Consider the following 18,081-nt stretch of genomic DNA (forward strand, 5'->3'; position numbering starts at 1 on the left):
TATGCAAGACCCTCATGAGAATGAGTATTAAGACTCAGTGAGATTTTCATCTGATAAACAAAGAAAATAGGACATAATTATTATTCACTGCAGAGAGTACTGGTAGATTGCAGTATTCATGGGAATGCCAGACTCAGTAAGTGGCCTAAAAAGGATTACTATAATTTAAGTAAACATAATAAGCAAATGCATTGCAAAGCTACAACAAAAAATAAACTGGTCACGTAGAATTCAGTATTTATTGTCAATTTTAAACGATATACTTAAAAGCTGTCCCAATGGTAACGAGAATACATCTATTTTGAACAAAAATTGCACGTTATCAATTTATTGGGTGGAATTGATATGCACACGCGTAATGCAGTAATCCAACAGGACACTTTCTAAGGAGCAATCTCAGATGAAAACACAAATTCAGTTTGAAAAGGAAAGAGACAATGACATATAGTCGAAATACCTATAATTGTGTCTCTAGGAAATTAGATTATTGAAAGCAGACTCGCAGACGTAGAGATTAAGGCCACTATTATGTGAGATAAAGGTCTATTTTAGAATGGGAAAATTATGACCATCATGCCCTTGAACGTGACGAGCTGTTTATTGGTGTTGTATGCACCGACAGCTGAATGACTTGCCATTTAGCACGCCGAACAAGACTGAGAAAAGGTGACAGCTCTCCAGAGACCCTACGTGACTAGAGCCTTTGATAAGATGTCTACAGCAAAAAAAAAGAAAGGAGAAAATCCAGATGGCCTATTTGCTGGAAGAACCCATTAATTACATTACTAAAAAAAGAAAGCATCAATAACATGAATTGATTAATATACAAGTCAGTTTGCGATACAAACACGTTGAAAATGTATGAAATGTATATATGCTGAACTTGCTTCGCACCGTACGTGTTGCTTTGGAGGTAACAACCTAAACAAACTATATGACAGGGGACCATATAACTTACTGATGGAAACCAAAACTGTGAAGATTACTCCAATCCACTTCACCAAGTGATCTGTTTCATCGTGGCTACTGGCAAAATGCTGCTGAGCAGTGCTTTTGCTCCTCAGTCATGTTTATATGAACTAAGCGTAGGCTACGCTGCAATTTACACGGCACGGCTGAAATGTGACCTCCACAAATTTGGAAATTACCCCAAATGGGTGATTACTTCACCGACTCTGAATAACAGTTTCCCTACCAACTAAAAACTCGTTCTGATTTGTCAGCTTAAGTCTCAGGATTATCATGTGTGAGCGGTGTCAGAACTTGAGATCTAGCTCCCAGTTGTAACATCGCAACAGTCTGGTCGGTCCCAGAGAATGTTAGCCCTGCTGCAGGTGGGTGTAGTTTGTAATCTCCAGGGAAAAAATAAAACCTGCATAAATAATGGTCTCGTACTCTAGTTCAATGCGATAAAAAAACACGTTTTTTTTAACGAACTTTGATCAAAATGATGCATTTCGATTAAACATATGAAGTCTATCATGCTCAAGTTTGGTGTTAAAGTAATATATAAGTTTATATTTCCAAAAAATATTGTGATATCATTATAGTAAAATAAGCACTACGGATTATATAAGAAAACACATAACTTTGAAAATTTACCGTTTACAATAAACCATTAATATTTGCGGGGGGATATGTGCCTGGAGAACGACATGGACAATAAATCCGCGAATATGAATTCCTAAAACTTAAAAGGAAAATAGGGATTGGGGGCACAAACGTACACTGCGTTTAAACATACACATATACACTGCATGTACATATTAATGAATATATAGTATTATTACGTGAAATAACTTACCTGTATTAATGATAAACATATTTACAAGTGCAAGTATCATTGAATGCATAAAAAACATCCATTACGCAGTACATAGTTCCCAACATTTGTAAAGTAAAGCACTCGCGTGTAAACAGTGCAGCAGACAAAGGCAGACTGAGAGGGCAGAACGACGTAGCGTGGAGGGCAACCGTCGCACCGTCACCACCTCCCACGCCTCACCACTTCTTATCGGGTAGTATGGTGCTACGGTTGCGGATATCTAAAACATAGCCCTGCGAATTTCAAATAGCACTACAATAAATATGGCGTAGCTACGCAACACCACGATTATAAATCCCACGAATTTTAAGGGGTTTTCTCTGTTTCTTGTCAATTCATACTTTGCATGTATATGACCAAATCACCAGGCATGGGAGCAATCTCATCAGAACTTGGAAGCTGAACAGGCTTGATCCTGGATAGTGCTTAGATGGGTGACGACCCTGTACAAAAACATTGGTGGAATGGGCATTGTGTGTAATGTGGGCAGTGATGCAAAATCCATTGTTGTTCTGATGTATGGTCAAAATATCCTTCTTAGCCTTCAAGTGTGAACGACAATAATAGGCTGAAAACATACAGCGCTTGGCAAGTTTGCCTTTGGATTCAGATGTTTTGTGATTCAGTAAAAACCTGTGCCCGGTAATAATGCACTAGAGGGACATCCATGAACAAATGTACCACCTACTCATCTGCTGCACAAGACTCCGTAGCATCGTTTGTAATAATGGCCCATTGTGTTCTTGTGTCATGGCAAAGGGTACAACAACAATTGGTCATACAAAGGTACGAGACCTCATGCACTGAGGTGACTGCCTACCCCTGAAGCCTGTCTGAACATTGTGGTACCTGCTTAAATCATCAGCAAGTGCACATAGAAAAATGTTGTACGGACTGAGATACAAATCTAAAATAAAAAATATCACATAAGTGGCCCAATGCAAGTTGTGGTGATTTTCTCAGCCGGTCTAGCTTAACACTCACATGGGAAAGTTGTGTAATGGTCAAAATCACCAGCCATAATGAATCCACTGCTACATAACCGTCACTGCAAGCTGTCACCATCTTTCATGGTCCTGCGATTCCACAATTTGTCTGGCACATGAGCTGATATTATTGCTCATATTTGCGGTCAAAGTCCTCTTGGGCATACTCCCTGCTTTCGCTGTCACTTGTCATGAAACTTGACTCCTAACCATTATTTATCCCTTCTAGCGATGTCATAACCTTAGCCCACTCATGTCCTGTAATCGATATGTTCCTCTTTCTGTCTCGGAGTATAATTAAAAACACACGCTTCTCCACGCTTCTTTACTTCGTTTTCAGATTGTTTAATTTGCTTTGTTATGTCTGATACATATGACATAGCAGGAAATATACACTGATTGAAAACAACTTTCTTCCTCAGGAAGATTGGTATATGGTAAGTTTAATTCTTCAGTTCAGTTTCCATAAGAATTACAACCCCCTCTTGATTGCCTCTTAATTCAGTCGTCTAGATCCCGGTCCACCTTCAGGAACTGACCTAAGCGTCCCTGATGTATTTTACAGTTCCGTCTCTCTGACAGATATTTTCAAATTAACAAATTGTCCTTCATGACTTTTACCTCGCTCATATTTATCTTGAGCTCCACATTAAAGGCTTCATTTTAAGGTCATTTTGTGAAGTAAATTGCCTTTGGTTGATATAATGAATATTATGTTTGCAAATCTGAGGTTAATATTTTTTCCACTGATATGTATTCCGTTGTTTTACCACTCTAGTTTTGGAAAATAACCTCAATGTTAATGTGAAAACTTTGGCGAATGCACATCTACTTTTCTGACCACCTTCTAATATGTATGTTGGTACTTTATTCATGCAGTCTCAGTGTAGCCATCCCCACTCTTTTGAAAACTTGTTACTATTTGTATGTTGGAATAAGGTCCTAAGCCCAATATCGGAACACTGCCTGAAATATAATATGCTGGAGCTACTGTCGAGGAATGGATCCAAGTGCAGTTTCCTTTCCGGTTTGCGCCTCATGTTGAGCATTTCTTCTGTCAAGCTTTCACCACGCACTCCTGTGAGGACCTTCACGAGGTGAATGAAAACGTACGTGTGACATACATATATATATATAACCAGATATTAATGTACCTTGTCTGCAGGCTGTAGACGGTGAACAGCGCTGTGTAGGAGAATTGGTAAACCTAAAAAATAAACAATGGCATTATTCCTGACCATGTCACGTGTTATTTACAAACGAATGAAATACGAATTAGGCACATACTTTTTTTTGCTTGAAGCGTATACAAGTAATTGTACTCATAACTGGTTGAAACAAAGCCGCTGGTGCAATGCTATCTGACCATTCACTCGGTTTTTCTGAATAAGAAATTAGGGAAACCCTGCATATACCATCCTGAAGACTAAGTCACTCGGAATATGCCCAAAACCATTAGATGTTTAAAGATTTGCAAGGATGGGCCTCGATAACAGTGCCGGATGAGTGACCACCATTCACAAAAGACAGGTGTCATAGGCTGCGGGGCTGCGTTTTGGGCATCGGGCAGTCGAGAAAACTACATTTTTGCATCGTAATTATAAGCTTCCACGTCTGTGCACTCCATCTTCACCAACCCATAATGACCAGCATGGTAAAGTATGGTAAAATAACCGCCATGTCCTGCATGGCTTGGGGAGGCCTTCTTTCAGCAGTGGAAATGTATACACACATGTATCATAAAACTAAATTCTACAAGATTATCACATCATGCGTAAGACAATGTCATATTGGGCAGAAAAAAATGACATTGATAGATTTTTTTCTTGCAATGATTGTCAGCGTAGAGGCTATGATATGCAGTAATTTGGCAATTTGAGGTGTGTCCTGGAACAACTGACTAACCCACAAAATCGCATTGTCCAGAGAGTAGGCTTTTGTTGAGTGTAGGTGGATTAAGTGGATAAAAAGTGAACCATTGAGTTCATTGTGTGGCCATCTGGGAACAGGTTATACAATAAAACTGTTGTAATTGCATTGTAAAGTGCTCCAATGAAGCTGGCATGGGCCATATCAAATTTACGTGTGGTTAACCAAGGTTTTCTAAGACACTGTCCCACCATAAGTAAGTTTGATAGAACCAATATATCGGGTGACTTTTGAGATGTCACTCGTGAAATTTACGCGAGGACCCATTAAATATTATATTTTGGTGTAACATTTCTTATACTTCACAGTACTCCTCTGAGTAACCAAATATTGTATTTTACTGGCACAAAACCACACACACGAGTTGAATTAATTGCATCATCACGAACTGAATGCTTTCTAATTCGTACTAATTGATGCATGGGCAGTATCCCATCTCCCAGCATAATAATTGTCTGCCCCGTATGGGTGAAATGTCAAGTGAAAATGTAAAGCTTGAACACCTATACCTGTGAGCAGAGAGCATTCCTGCCTCACCACCATGCACCAACACAAATTCCAGCCTTCTGTTCACTCCCAGAATGTTCGGGCAATGCATGGCATTTTTACATTCTACTCAAACAGGCTTGTTTTCGGCGATTATAAAAGATGAGCGTGAATTAGATGATCTGTCCTAGAATATTAAAAGTATTTTGATGTAACTATACGCTATAAAAATTAGAATATGTATGTCCCAGGTATTTAAAAATGCAAGCTTCTGCCATTACACTAGACGTTTAAAGGAACAAAGCAAGTGCATATTGAAATTATTTTACTGGTACATTCTCATTCTTGGTTCTTTCGGTAAAGTCACGTAGAAGGGAAACAATAAAATAATAAAGCTTTAAATCTAAATTTGGTACATTCTCCTTCTCATTCATGTGCACAAGCATGCATACATTTGAATTCAAATGTTCGCATACATTTAATTTCTAAGTTTACTGGAACTCAGTATGCTCCCTTACATAAATGTGTGTCATTACATGACATCAACAGGCACTGCCAACACCACCTACAAAACAATACAATGCTCATCCACTTGTAAAGTAGCAAGCATTGCCCAATATTGATTTACTTAGCCATTCTTCTAACATATTCATTAGCTAAAGTGCACATAACAATGTGTACAATGGCAACTCCACGTGCATTATCTCACTTAATAGACAGTTGAGCTCAACGATGAAATCTCAAGAAGACAGCCACATACAGTAATAAAGACTGAGGGAAAACACAATGAATTCTCACTTCTAGTATCTACCCATGAAACATGCAAAGTTAGGCCAGCGTTGGTCCAATGATTTGAACCACATGCCAACGCGGGCCCGACGTTGCATGTTTACTGGGTACAAAGCACGTATATATGTCAGCACCTGTAAACTTCCACAACCAAGTGAGCACCGAATTATTCTTTTAGCGTTTTGAATGCGATGCATTCACTGATTGCTATTTCCTGACAATAATCGTGCAAACTGCAGAGCCTTGACACATGCCAACTGCACATGGCATGGGACAACATGGGTGGATAAAGAAAGTTCTGGACAGACTACAGAAAATCTTAACATTTGAGATGCTGAGGATCATGCAAAATAAGATATTTTAATTCTCAGGTATAATACAGGAGCTGCAATTTCAATGTGTAATTCAGCGTGTTGTAAATAAAGGCAAATTTAGCTTAGAAAATGGAATTAAATATTTGTTTCGTTAAATTTTGATGCAATGCGCTGCAGACCTCGTGAAATTCTCTATCAAGTTAAACAATGGCACTAAAGAGATATGCTTATAAACAATTTTCATGGATGAAAGAACACACACTATATATATAAAACAACCTTCACCATTCGCAAAGCTCTTTAGCAAGGATTAGCTTTTTCTGAACATGTATTAACGTACTTTTAGCATTACATCCTTTCTAAAAATAAAAAAAAATTCTTACAAAAAATCTTTAAAATATCGTAAAAACGTTTACAGGAAAATCATGAATAATTTAAAAAGCTTCAAACACATACGTTGATCGTTCCTCTTTCAGCAAAAATGTGCCGAAACAAATTATTATTTGTCAGAGTTTTTTTTTTATATAGTAATTCGCTTGTGGAACATTGCTCTTGGAACATTGGTACCCATAGCAATATAACAACGACCGCCCTTCGCCACGAAGTGGTGGTGACGTCACCACGACAGTTGTGCCAGGCTATGTGCACGTTGAGGCCACGTGGAGTGTCGAATGCTCACTGGCACGAGGTCACGGGACAGACCCAGGTGCCACAGGTCGACTGACTGAGATGAGTGGCTGATGCACCACCTGTGCTCCCTACTGTGCCAACTTGCTGTGCTTTAGGCACCCGGCGCTCCGCTCGTTGTTGAGAGCGTCGCTCCTCCGCCCTCCGTTGTTGTTGGAGGGCGACTGCCTCGAACTGCCCAATAGTGTCCTTCACGAGCCTCCTCCACAGAGGCCGATCTTGACACCGCTGGTGCCAGTCATCGGCAAGTCCACTCAGCTCCACATCCTCCTATACCACATAACTCCATCTTTGGTGGGGCTGATGGTAAGGCCCCACCTCTTAGTAGCAAAGCTCCAGGTTCAACAGCAACGCCTCCAACTCCTCCTCTGAGTGAGTAGCAATCATCGGCATACATAACATGGTTGAGCAATAGGGAGCCATCCCTTGACCCCACCCGGGCATCAATCAGCCTCCCATTGTATCTGTACCAGATGGAAATTCCTCTGGTACAGCTATTGAAGGCTTCACGAACTACGTGGTCGAAATACATGTTAAATAATGTGGGAGCCAGAGGACATCCCTGTCACATCCCTAGGTGTACAGGGAATGACTCCGACTCCCAGCCTCGTAGTGTTGCCCGGGCCCGCTCACCATCATGAATGTCCTTAATGATCGTGAGCAGCGGGTCAGGGACTCCGAAAGCAAGAAGAACAACCCAGAGCCCACGCCTACTGATGGTATCATAGGCCTTGATCAGGTCAATAAAGCTGAGATGTAGGTATTGTTTGAATTCCCTACAACTCTGCTGTAGCAGACGGACAGAAAAATATGGCATATGTGCAGGACCGTCCTTTCCTGAAACCACATTAGGGCTCCACAAGCCTCTCATCAGCGTGCCTGGCAAGGCGATGTTGAATAATCCTTGCCAGGAGCTTTCTGGCACACTGAGGAGTGAGATGCCACTGTAGCTGTTACAGTCTGTGCGGTCCCCCTTCTTAAAGATGGGGACCACCAGGGCATCCTTCCAATCCTGTGGAACCCGTCCAGTGGTCCAGGCTGTTGTTATGATGTCATGTAGGGCAGTCTGTGCTCAAACGCCACCCTCCCTCAGCATTTCGCTTGGGAGATCATCTCTGCCCGGTGATTTTCCTGGTCTCAGACTCCGGATTGTCTTCAGTACTTCCTCAACAGATGGCACCTCAGCCAGCCACTCACAGGGGGTAACTTCTTCTTCCAATATTTGAGGCACCGCAGCCTCAGCAGGGTCATCCCCACTTTGTCCCACCGTTGTTTTCCAGGCAGAGGGATTTCCCCTCCCCCAGGACCTCACAGAAATGCTCAGCAAATCTGCAAACCTGTTCCTGGGGGTCAGAGATTGGATCACCGTTCTTTCCCCTAATAATAGTAATAAGTATGGCGCTGCAGGTTCGTTTTTGATGGAGTTAAAGAGCGATTTGTGATCCCGGGCCATTGAGGCAGACACCATCTCCTCAGCAACCTGCGACCACCACCCATCCTTGCAGCGCCTCACGGCTCTCTGAACCTCCGAGCGAAGGCTGCGGTAAGCCTCCTCATTCTCCGACGTGGGATGCTGTAGCCGATGAGAGTGGGCCGTCGCTTATTCTCAGCCAGCCTGAACACCTCCTCTGTCAGCCAGGGTCTCTGGGGAGGTCTGGACCGTGTACCTAAAGCAGCCATTGCAGCTGCATGAGCCACAGTCCTAAATCTCGCCCATTTCCCCTTGACATCTGGAGGAGTGGGGGACGATGCCAACCCCAGCCGCAAGCGATGATGAAATTCTCACTTGAAACTTTCATCAGTTAGCTGAGACCATGCCACTATGGTTTGAATGGGGTCCTGGGTGTATACCCACCACCAGAGTGGAAGAATGGCAGGCGCATCTTACAGATGACAAGTCGATGGTCAGTGGGCAGATCAGCTCCACGGTAGGTCCTGGTGTCAAGGACATGGGCCCGCATCCGCTGTTCCATCACTATGTAGTCCAGCAGATGGTCTTGCTTAGATCCGACATGCATCCATGATGTTGTGTGGATGCTGGAACAGCGTATTGGTAATTACAAGCCCATGGGCTGCACAAAAATCTAGCAGCCTCCTGCCGTTGCTATTGAGCTGATATGGCCCATGCCTTCCAATCACTCCAGACCAGGTGCCAGCATCATGACCAACTCGGGCATTGAAGTCACCCAACAAGATGACTCTATCCCAAGGGGCTACTTTAGCTCGCACCTGTGACAGCAGGTCATAGAAGGTATCTGACTCATTGGACTTTCCTGCATCCCTCCACGGATCTTCGTCTTCAGTGGGGGCATAAGTAACCACGACCACCACTCCTCGCCTTTGGTTGATGGGAAGCCTGGGGCTTACAGCTTCCCACACCTCACCGCCACACTCCCACACCCCCTTCATTCTTTTGTTCAGAAAAAGAGCCACTGCCTGTTGTTTGGCAGTCTCCTGCCTCGAGTAGAAGACTGTCCACCCTCATGGTGGCAGGAGCCAGAGCCGGTCCACCGGACCTAATACATACCACAGAGATCCAGGCGGTGCCGATCCAGCTCCCAACAGAGGAGTGGTAGCCTCTCCTCCGCAGTGAGCATTCGAACATTCCACGTGGCCATCCGTAGTGGTTTTTTGTTGTTTCTGGAGGAGCCCCGAGGGTAAGGATTCAGTCTCCTGGCTCCGCCAAATAGGGTTTAGCCAGGAGATGTCATAGACGCTTGTCCCCCCGGGTCCTCCGGTACAAGCTTATTATTCTTTTCAGTCGTGGTTTGGTGCTAATTAATTGAAGGTGGAGGGGTTACCAGCCCCTCGTACCCATCCAGAGCCCTCATTTGGCCGCTGTGGTGGTTACAAACGCCATGAGGGAAATGGCAAATCTAAACAGGCCATCCCCCCACGGCACTGCCCACCAGAGCGTTGCCGTCCCGCACCAACGAGGAGGTAGGGGGTTGTTTTTGTGCGACAGACAGCTCCTGCTGTCGGGCTGATGTGTTAGCTCCTCCACCACGCGCCATGGCTCACGGAGGCTGCCAGCTCTCCATCATCTCCATGCCAGGGGTAAACCCCTTCATCGATTATATTTTTTATTGCCCTCTCTAGTGCAAAGATCCATCGTGACAAAAAGCATCTATGAGGATAGGTTTTAGAGGCATTGTTTGTGCTCTCGGCTTGCTTCTCTTCGAATATGAAGGCTCACAAGACGTTTCATTGTTGCTCCTGTCTGTCGCCTTGCTATTTATAAAGCACCAGAGTTAAGTCCCCTACCAAACCACACATTTCTTCTCATGGAATTTGTAGGCAAAATGGTTAAACGTAGTTCTCTTGGCTATATAACACCCATGTTTGCAAGTTGTCAAAGACTGCATCAAGTCACAAATCATGAATTATTTCCCTCTGCCATCGCTTCTCTGTGGGAGCAACCATGCCATTTACACACAGTATTTAAAGTTCTCATCAGGGCAAAATACTTCAATGAGGACTATACGCTGTAAAGATGATACATTATGATAATCCATACTTGTTTTTAGGTTAGGCCACGTGATAGTTTTATTGCCAAAATTATTGTCATTAACCCTCCACCACCTCGCATGATTGTCACATGAAGATATTATTTGTATGTGTCAATGTATTGATCACATTCTGATCAATAACGCTTCTCACTGGTGGTTTGAGACTCTAGAATAAAAACAAATTGTCTCAAGTCAATTATGAACCTTAAGGCCACCTGATACAATTAAAGTTTCTCACCAATTTATTTCATGCACAAGTAAAATCCAAGTCACCAAGAAAATGTGAACTCCGCTATGTTAATCCCACACTTGTGCCCACCACAACCACTCTCACACAACAGCACCAGGAGGGTGTCAGTCACTCACCTGACGGATGTCATAAGCAAGAAGAATGAAGTTGCGGTCTGGAGACATTGAGAACTTTGAGTTCAGCAGGTTCATCTACAAGCAAGGACACATTTGGTTATTTTATTTACCTTGTCCAGCAACGGTGCACATAAACAGCATGGTGGGGTCAAAGGTCTGGTTTGGAAGTATGAATTCATTGCACACAAAAATAATTGACAACACCAAGTTCTGAAATTAAGCACCTATTAAGAGCAGTACAAGCCGATATTTACTAACAGCGCCAGCGACTCATTTCATTTTAGTCTCAGTCAACCTAACGGAGACTTGGGCTAGGTTCTGATACCATTTGCCACGAGTGTTAAAGCCCTGAATTTACTCTGGCTCACTGGGATCATGGTACAATGTGGAAACCGCAAGGCCACCGAACCATATTTTTTTCTGTGACGCAAAGACAAAGATCCCCCATATAGCCTTAACAGACTGTAGGGGCAAGTGCTGTTAGCGAGCACCTATAAAGGCTGGCACGGCACACGAGGGGGTGAGTGGCCAACACCACGCGCGGCCGCCTTTGTCTCCCCAGTGGCGATGTTTACACACCGCACCAGGTACTCATGTGAGGCTAAGTCGACCTAGGGGAGGCCCAGGACCGGTTCAGATAATCGTCACTGGTGTTGGCCGTGAGCGGGAATCGAACCCAGGTCGCCAGGTTCGTAGTGCAGCGCGCTAACCGCTACACTACCGCTGTGACACACACACACGGACACAAGCAACCCTATGGATTACCATTGCAGTATCTCATTACTGATACCAAATGCTGGGGGAACTGGCGCATTAATTGTCCAGTAACACCCAGACAAGGGGTGTCACATTTAGTCAATCAAGTAATGAATTAATATGGATTCTTGAGCTTATGATGGGCACATTAAACATCTTTTATAGAATCAAAGTTTTTTATTTGTATATGTTGCGTAATGGATTCACGTTACCCCTGCAGGCACGAAGAGTGCTACTGAATTGTTAAGATTCGATTGTTGAATGGAACTTAATTGTGACCCCATCCCAACAACAATTGATCCAACTACAAGTACATTATCATTAACATCTAACCACCCATTAACTATACCACACTCACCTGCCATTCTTCACACTCTTCCTAGAAACCTATTTCTGCATAATTCAACATAAAATGGATTCATTACTGTCACTAAGAGGAACATTAATATGTTGTTGGTTTGCACAACGGAATTTCTTCAGGAAATATTGAGGTTTACAGAGAGGGAGTTGAATATAGTTTCGGTGCCTGACGTTGGGAGAGGGGTGTTGTAAGCGAATGGAATTACTGGAGTACGCCGTGTCATTAATTTTATCATTGGGAGTCATTTGAAAGAATTCCAGGAGATTAATATAGGAGTCTGACTGAAGTTTATTGAGTTATCTCATTGATCATTTGATTAAAGCTGTTTCAATGAATGGGACTGTGAATGTGAATAAGACTTTGGAAGAGCAATAGGCCTGCATAGTGTGTCGTAAATTTCTTCATGTGTGAATGTAGGCTACGTGGAATGGTGAATGAAATTTTAAATAAAAAATGTTATTCCCACAATTTCACTCACAAAGACTCTGTGTTAACCTCATTATTTCCCAAAGACAGACAGTTTGCCAAAATGTTAAGATATTCCTTTCTCATCTTTGACAGCATTAAAAAGTATTATTTAATTTATAATGTCACTGAAGCAGCAACTTCATAACGTGTTTCTTCTTGTTTTCTACTTAACACTTGCCGAAGAGCTAATACAGTGAAATCAAAGTTGTTTTAAAGTTTTAGAATAAACTGTGTGGTGGTAACACCCTGTCCTCGGTGCCAGTTTTATCAAATGTTAAGTAATCACATTTAATCACAGACACGTATGAGTGGGCATAGACACATACGAACACACATGATATCAATTGAATAAAGCAAATTATGTTCACAGAAAAAAATACCTTCAGGAAATTGTTCTCCAAAAGCGTCACGCTTTCATTTTCCTTCACATCCATTTTAACCAGGTGACCTTCCATCGTGCGGTAAATTACTTCGCTGGCTGTGGTTGACAAAGGAAGAGAAAACAGTGACATCTGATACCTAGCAAAACGTCCATTTCTATATTACATTTGCGGTCTAATTCCTGTCATTAAAATGCAACATTACTGATTTGTGTGAAGGGGGTTTACATGTCTTGAGAGAATGAAGGCCATAATAACAATGATTACATTTCTAAAAGAAGCCGAATATTCATCACTAAATAGCTATTATTAGAAACCCTTCAGTGACGAGTTCATTATATATATACAAAACACGCCTGCTTGCATTGAGGATGGCACACGCGAGAGAAGCCAACAGCCCAAGTGTAACATCGCAAGATCCACGATCATTGTATGACCAGGAAAATGTAATGGCAGAATCAGCTGCCCTCCAAATTCCTCCATGGCGTGTTCATCCAAGAAACCCCCCTCAGTATAATCCCCGTAGGAAGCTCTTAACATGAAACAGGCTGTGTCACATAATCGTCGCACACATTCAGACCCAGGCGGAACAGGCAGCAGACCTCGCTGTTTATATTTCCAGACTTCACCGTTCCGTCAAGCAGCACTGGAAGCGATTTTTCTCATTAATGCGTTGGCCAAAAGCTATTTGTAAACCTTAAACAAAACAAAGATAATTAGATTTTATAATTTTACTTATTTTTTCCAAACCCAACCTCTCAATACAGATTGTACAATTCATCCAACATGGTTGCAATTAAAGTTTAGATTTATGTATGTTAATTTAAAATAAACTGGATTCTTAAAAATACAAATGTTTTACAAATGTATGTGTTATGTTACACGTATTAAGTTTACGTTGAAATATAAGGTGATATTCTGGCAAAACGAATTTTACTGGAATATAAGAGCTAATCCCATCAATGAAAATTTCTGAAAATAGTTTTGCAGAAAAAATAGGCTACCTTATTACCATGCAGGACTCACGTTGCCTTCAATATGACTTGTAAATACATAGCTTAAGGTACAAAATGAATAAATGGAACACTTATCAACTTCATAAAATTGTGCTCATATATTTATATTCATTTTGTAAGTTCAGCATAAACCATGAAATAATAATGAATTAAAGGGTGTGTCACGGGATGCGCGTAGCAAAGAGGGCACAGTTAAACCTTGTTACGAAGTGCCAAACATCCTTCGTGCAGTCTTTTCTATGGCAATGAAAAGCAACTGCCCGAACATTGAGTTTAATCCACTCGATGGAATCAGCGTTGCTTCATGTACAGCGTTCGTACCTCCCGTGTAAGCGGATAACGCGCAGAGGTCAGTTATGTGATGAACAAAACGCATTTCACCACATTCACAAAAGGTCTACTTTTTCATTTCCCATTTGTGTGAGCGAGATAGCCGCACGCGCCGTGCAGTTGCTCGAACATTATTAGGCGCACCCCTTTGTCATCTACGCAGGTGGAATTCCAGGTCACTCCTGCATCGGGGCTTCGACGAGTTCGACTCTCTGCAGTCAGGTTAAACCAGTAGGGTTCTTAACCTTTACTGCAATCTTGTACCCTTTTGGTTCTCAATCGTAAACATTTTTGAATGAATACATAGGTTTGATGAAACAAAGTATGAAAATTCCTTTGATATGCAAATTCATTTGTCAAGGCGCTCTTCCCCCTCCAACCCAGCTTAAATATACGCTGCCAAGCCTGGTGGTGTTCATTCAGACGCTGTCTTTCCGACAGACCTGTTCTTCACCTGAGGACGGCTGCCTGCGTTGTGGCCGAAACGTCGTGATAATTATTATATAATGTTTTATTTTTATTATTTTATTATTTCCTTTCTACGTGACTTTACCGAAAGAACCAAGAAGATGAATCCCTGCAGTCACGAAAGCTTTAAATCGAAATTTAGTTAGTATGTACTTATGTGCCCATGCTTAATTTGTGTTTCTATGATTTACCTCCTAAAAAAATCTGCCATGTCTCACACCCCCAGAAAGGGCATCTCGCACCCCCAGGGTGTGCGTGCACCGCAGGTTAAGAACAACTGGGTTAAACAAGACGAGTATTCGATGTTTTTTTTAATGTTCTCCATGTGCAAGCCGCCGTAAAACCCTGTCTGTATGCCAGTGCTTGTTCTCACCCCCCCCCCCCCCCCCCACCGTGAACAACTTATCTTACATACGGTGTCCTGCGACCACAAATCTTAGTTTTAGACATTGTTGGCATTATAGGTTTTTTTTTCTCCACACACCTGCTGGAGAGAGGTGATGGATTTTTTGGCATTTAAGGCTTGCAGCGTACTCTGCGCCGTGATGTATTCAGACTGCCACCGCTGCTATACCCACGGAAGACATTCACACCATTGGCGACGTTAAGTCACATCACACATTTTCATTTTTAGCAGGGTATATTTTTAAATTCTGGCGGTGACAGTCTAGACGAGCTCCCGAGAAGGCTGCTGTAGTATCACGGTCCCGATACATTTGAAGCTTACCATAAAAAAAGGATTGTCATGCTCATCGATCCGATCCCATCCCTACGTTCCATGCTGAGCTGCTTAATCGGAAATCTAAGAGGTGCGTTTTATCCCTACAAATGTTGGATGAATTCTGAACTCAGTGCAGACTACAAATGTACTGTACATGCGCAGAGTATATTCTCGTAAGTTTATAAGTGCTAAAACGTTGTACAAATGAACATTAAAAAACATTAGTTTAGGTTGATTTCAAAACCCATCTAATATCCTAATCATGATGTCCAATTATTTAATAGTGTACAAAAATGTATTTAATTCATGTTATGGTCAATATGTATTTAAGAAAATTAGGTGTGACTTCATTATGTTAATGTTTAATTGGGAGAGTGTTTTGATTAAACCACACATTCACAAACATGTACACATATTCATATGAATGAGAATGATAATTGTTTTTTTACCCTTCTATCTGGCAACAAAACTGACACCTTTTTTACAAGGAGTCATGTTTGCATAGACCACAATACCTGCAGTCATAATGCAAACAAAAAACATAACTCTGATAATGTATGCACTGTCCTTGAAGTTGATTGGTTCACACCCGGGACAGCTTTCCTTAGAGCCTTGTCTCACATGGGTTGGACCGGATGACGCTAAAAGGCGCACTTTTGTTTGCATTATGACTGCAGGTATTGTGGTCTATGCAAACATGACTCCTTGTAAAAAAAGGTGTCAGTTTTGTTGCCAGATAGAAGGGTAAAAAAACAATTATCATATTTTTTACTGACAAATGAGGTTCCAATGGTATGAATGAGAATGTTATTTCTTCAAATATAAATTGATATTTTATCTGCAGTCTTCCTGACAGGCGGTTTTGGGACTCGCGTGTTGCCTTTGTGGGTAAATAAAACAACGACGCGTTTCTTTTTGAAATGCTGCACGTACACAAATGAAATAAGTGGAACCCGTGTCTGGGCTAATAACAAGGGAGAGACAGCGCGGCAGTGCAGAGGCAAAAGGATAAATGGAAGATTAAAAGGTAATTTTATTGAGGAGAAGTCACCTTCTCGGCTCAATTAACTCTCCATGATGAGATCGCGCCGCCGGTGGCTGCTGGGTCACGCCGCCTGCAGTGCACGCGAGGCGGCTCATTCGCAGGCAGAGCGCGTCTCTCGCCACGCACAGCGGCTGTGGCAGTGGCACCACGACACCCTCCACCCACCCACCCCACCACCTCTCACCACGCTCAAACCATACCGTGGTCCGCTATTGTGAGCGACATTTTTCAGTCAACAACATGAAAATGCGAGACCCCCCCCCCACACACAAAAATGGCTCTATGAAACATCTAATTGCTACGTGAAGGGTAGATTTAATTTTGGAATTTAAAAACAGGATGACAATGTTTATGGTTAACAGACGCACCGCCACCAACCCCCCCCCCCCCCCCCGATTTTTTTTATTCTATAATTTATGCAGCACGTTCAGCGTGTTTTAAGGCAGAAACGTTTATCCGTACACATTCGCTACCTATGCTCACATGCTCATTAAGTATTTACCTCTTGCTGAAATGTCAATGCAATGGACCAAACGGAACATTAGTACAGTCAAGACTAATGTAGGGATTAATTACAAGACTTGAAGAAAAAAATATCAATAAACTTATACGACAATTAATATCCAATATTTTTTATGACAATGAACAAACCGGCAATTTGCGGCAAATTGGAAGACATAATTGACCATTTTTTTGCTACTTGGCTGTGTGAATGAAAACCTGTGAAAAATTCCACGAGTGGTTTAAATGTGAACATTATTTGTATAGTCTAATTCAGAAGCCTAATTTATGCACTAAAACGCTGCTCTGCATAAAAATGCCAGAATGCAAGTCAAATCTCTTCTGAAAGGAATTACATAGCATAAGCAACAGCTGTGCACAAAGCTAGGGGTTGTTATCAGCTGATGAAAGTTTAATGTCAGCTGTCTATTCACGTGAAATGCGGTGTCTAAACACGAGCACACGTCGGCACAACATGTGCACGCACACACGAGGGGTACCGTATTCCATCAGGGTATGCACGCGTATCCGTGCCATTTTATTCGTATGTATACGCAGATGATGCAGTCGACCAGACTTCAGAAACACATGACTGCCAACAAAAAACAGGTGCCCCATGCAAATTGTACAGTCAACCACTGTAAGCAAGTAATAGGCATTTTAGAGCCATTCTTAGGAAACATTAAATACTGACATAGAGTACGTTACGTTGTAGTAGATGCACATTCAACGTTATAATGGTCAAAATAATAATGCTACTCAACGTAAACTACGTTTGACAATAACATGGAGTGTTTATATACAATTTTTAATCATCCCAAATATGTTTGCGATACTAGAAATCATCAATTAAAGTGTGTTTTTTCCAGGCAGACATAGACTGTAAATGATCTGCAAACCAACTGAATCTAATCCAATATTTTGTATTCTATCATTTATTGCAATTTTATTTTACCTCTCACAGTACAAATAAATGCCATACATCAGCATGTAGCCAATGCTGAGCACTACCTAACCTTGAATCTGTTTGGTAGACGGAAGGTGGAAGTATACATCTGCTTTGATGTTTACTGTGGTTGACAGGATATTAAAAGTGAGAAATGTCATTACAATTCCTAAATGTCCTCATTATCGTTTAAGTTTG

At 42.0% G+C, this 18,081-nt stretch overlaps 1 protein-coding gene across 1 annotated transcript in view; it reads right to left on the reverse strand.

The window, feature by feature from the left end:
• The window catches only part of LOC133345943 (inactive dipeptidyl peptidase 10-like), an 87,281-nt gene that overhangs the window by 38,559 nt on the left and 30,641 nt on the right, over window positions 1–18,081 (reverse strand). Inside the window, 3 exon segments of the mRNA XM_061557086.1 lie at window positions 3,966–4,018; window positions 10,892–10,966; window positions 12,857–12,954. Of these exon segments, the coding sequence (XP_061413070.1) occupies window positions 3,966–4,018; window positions 10,892–10,966; window positions 12,857–12,954 (226 nt within the window).

This window comes from Lethenteron reissneri, chromosome 23 (genome assembly GCF_015708825.2).
Source record: "Lethenteron reissneri isolate LAM-NWPU_2019-01 chromosome 23, ASM1570882v1, whole genome shotgun sequence".
Taxonomy (NCBI): domain Eukaryota; kingdom Metazoa; phylum Chordata; class Hyperoartia; order Petromyzontiformes; family Petromyzontidae; genus Lethenteron; species Lethenteron reissneri.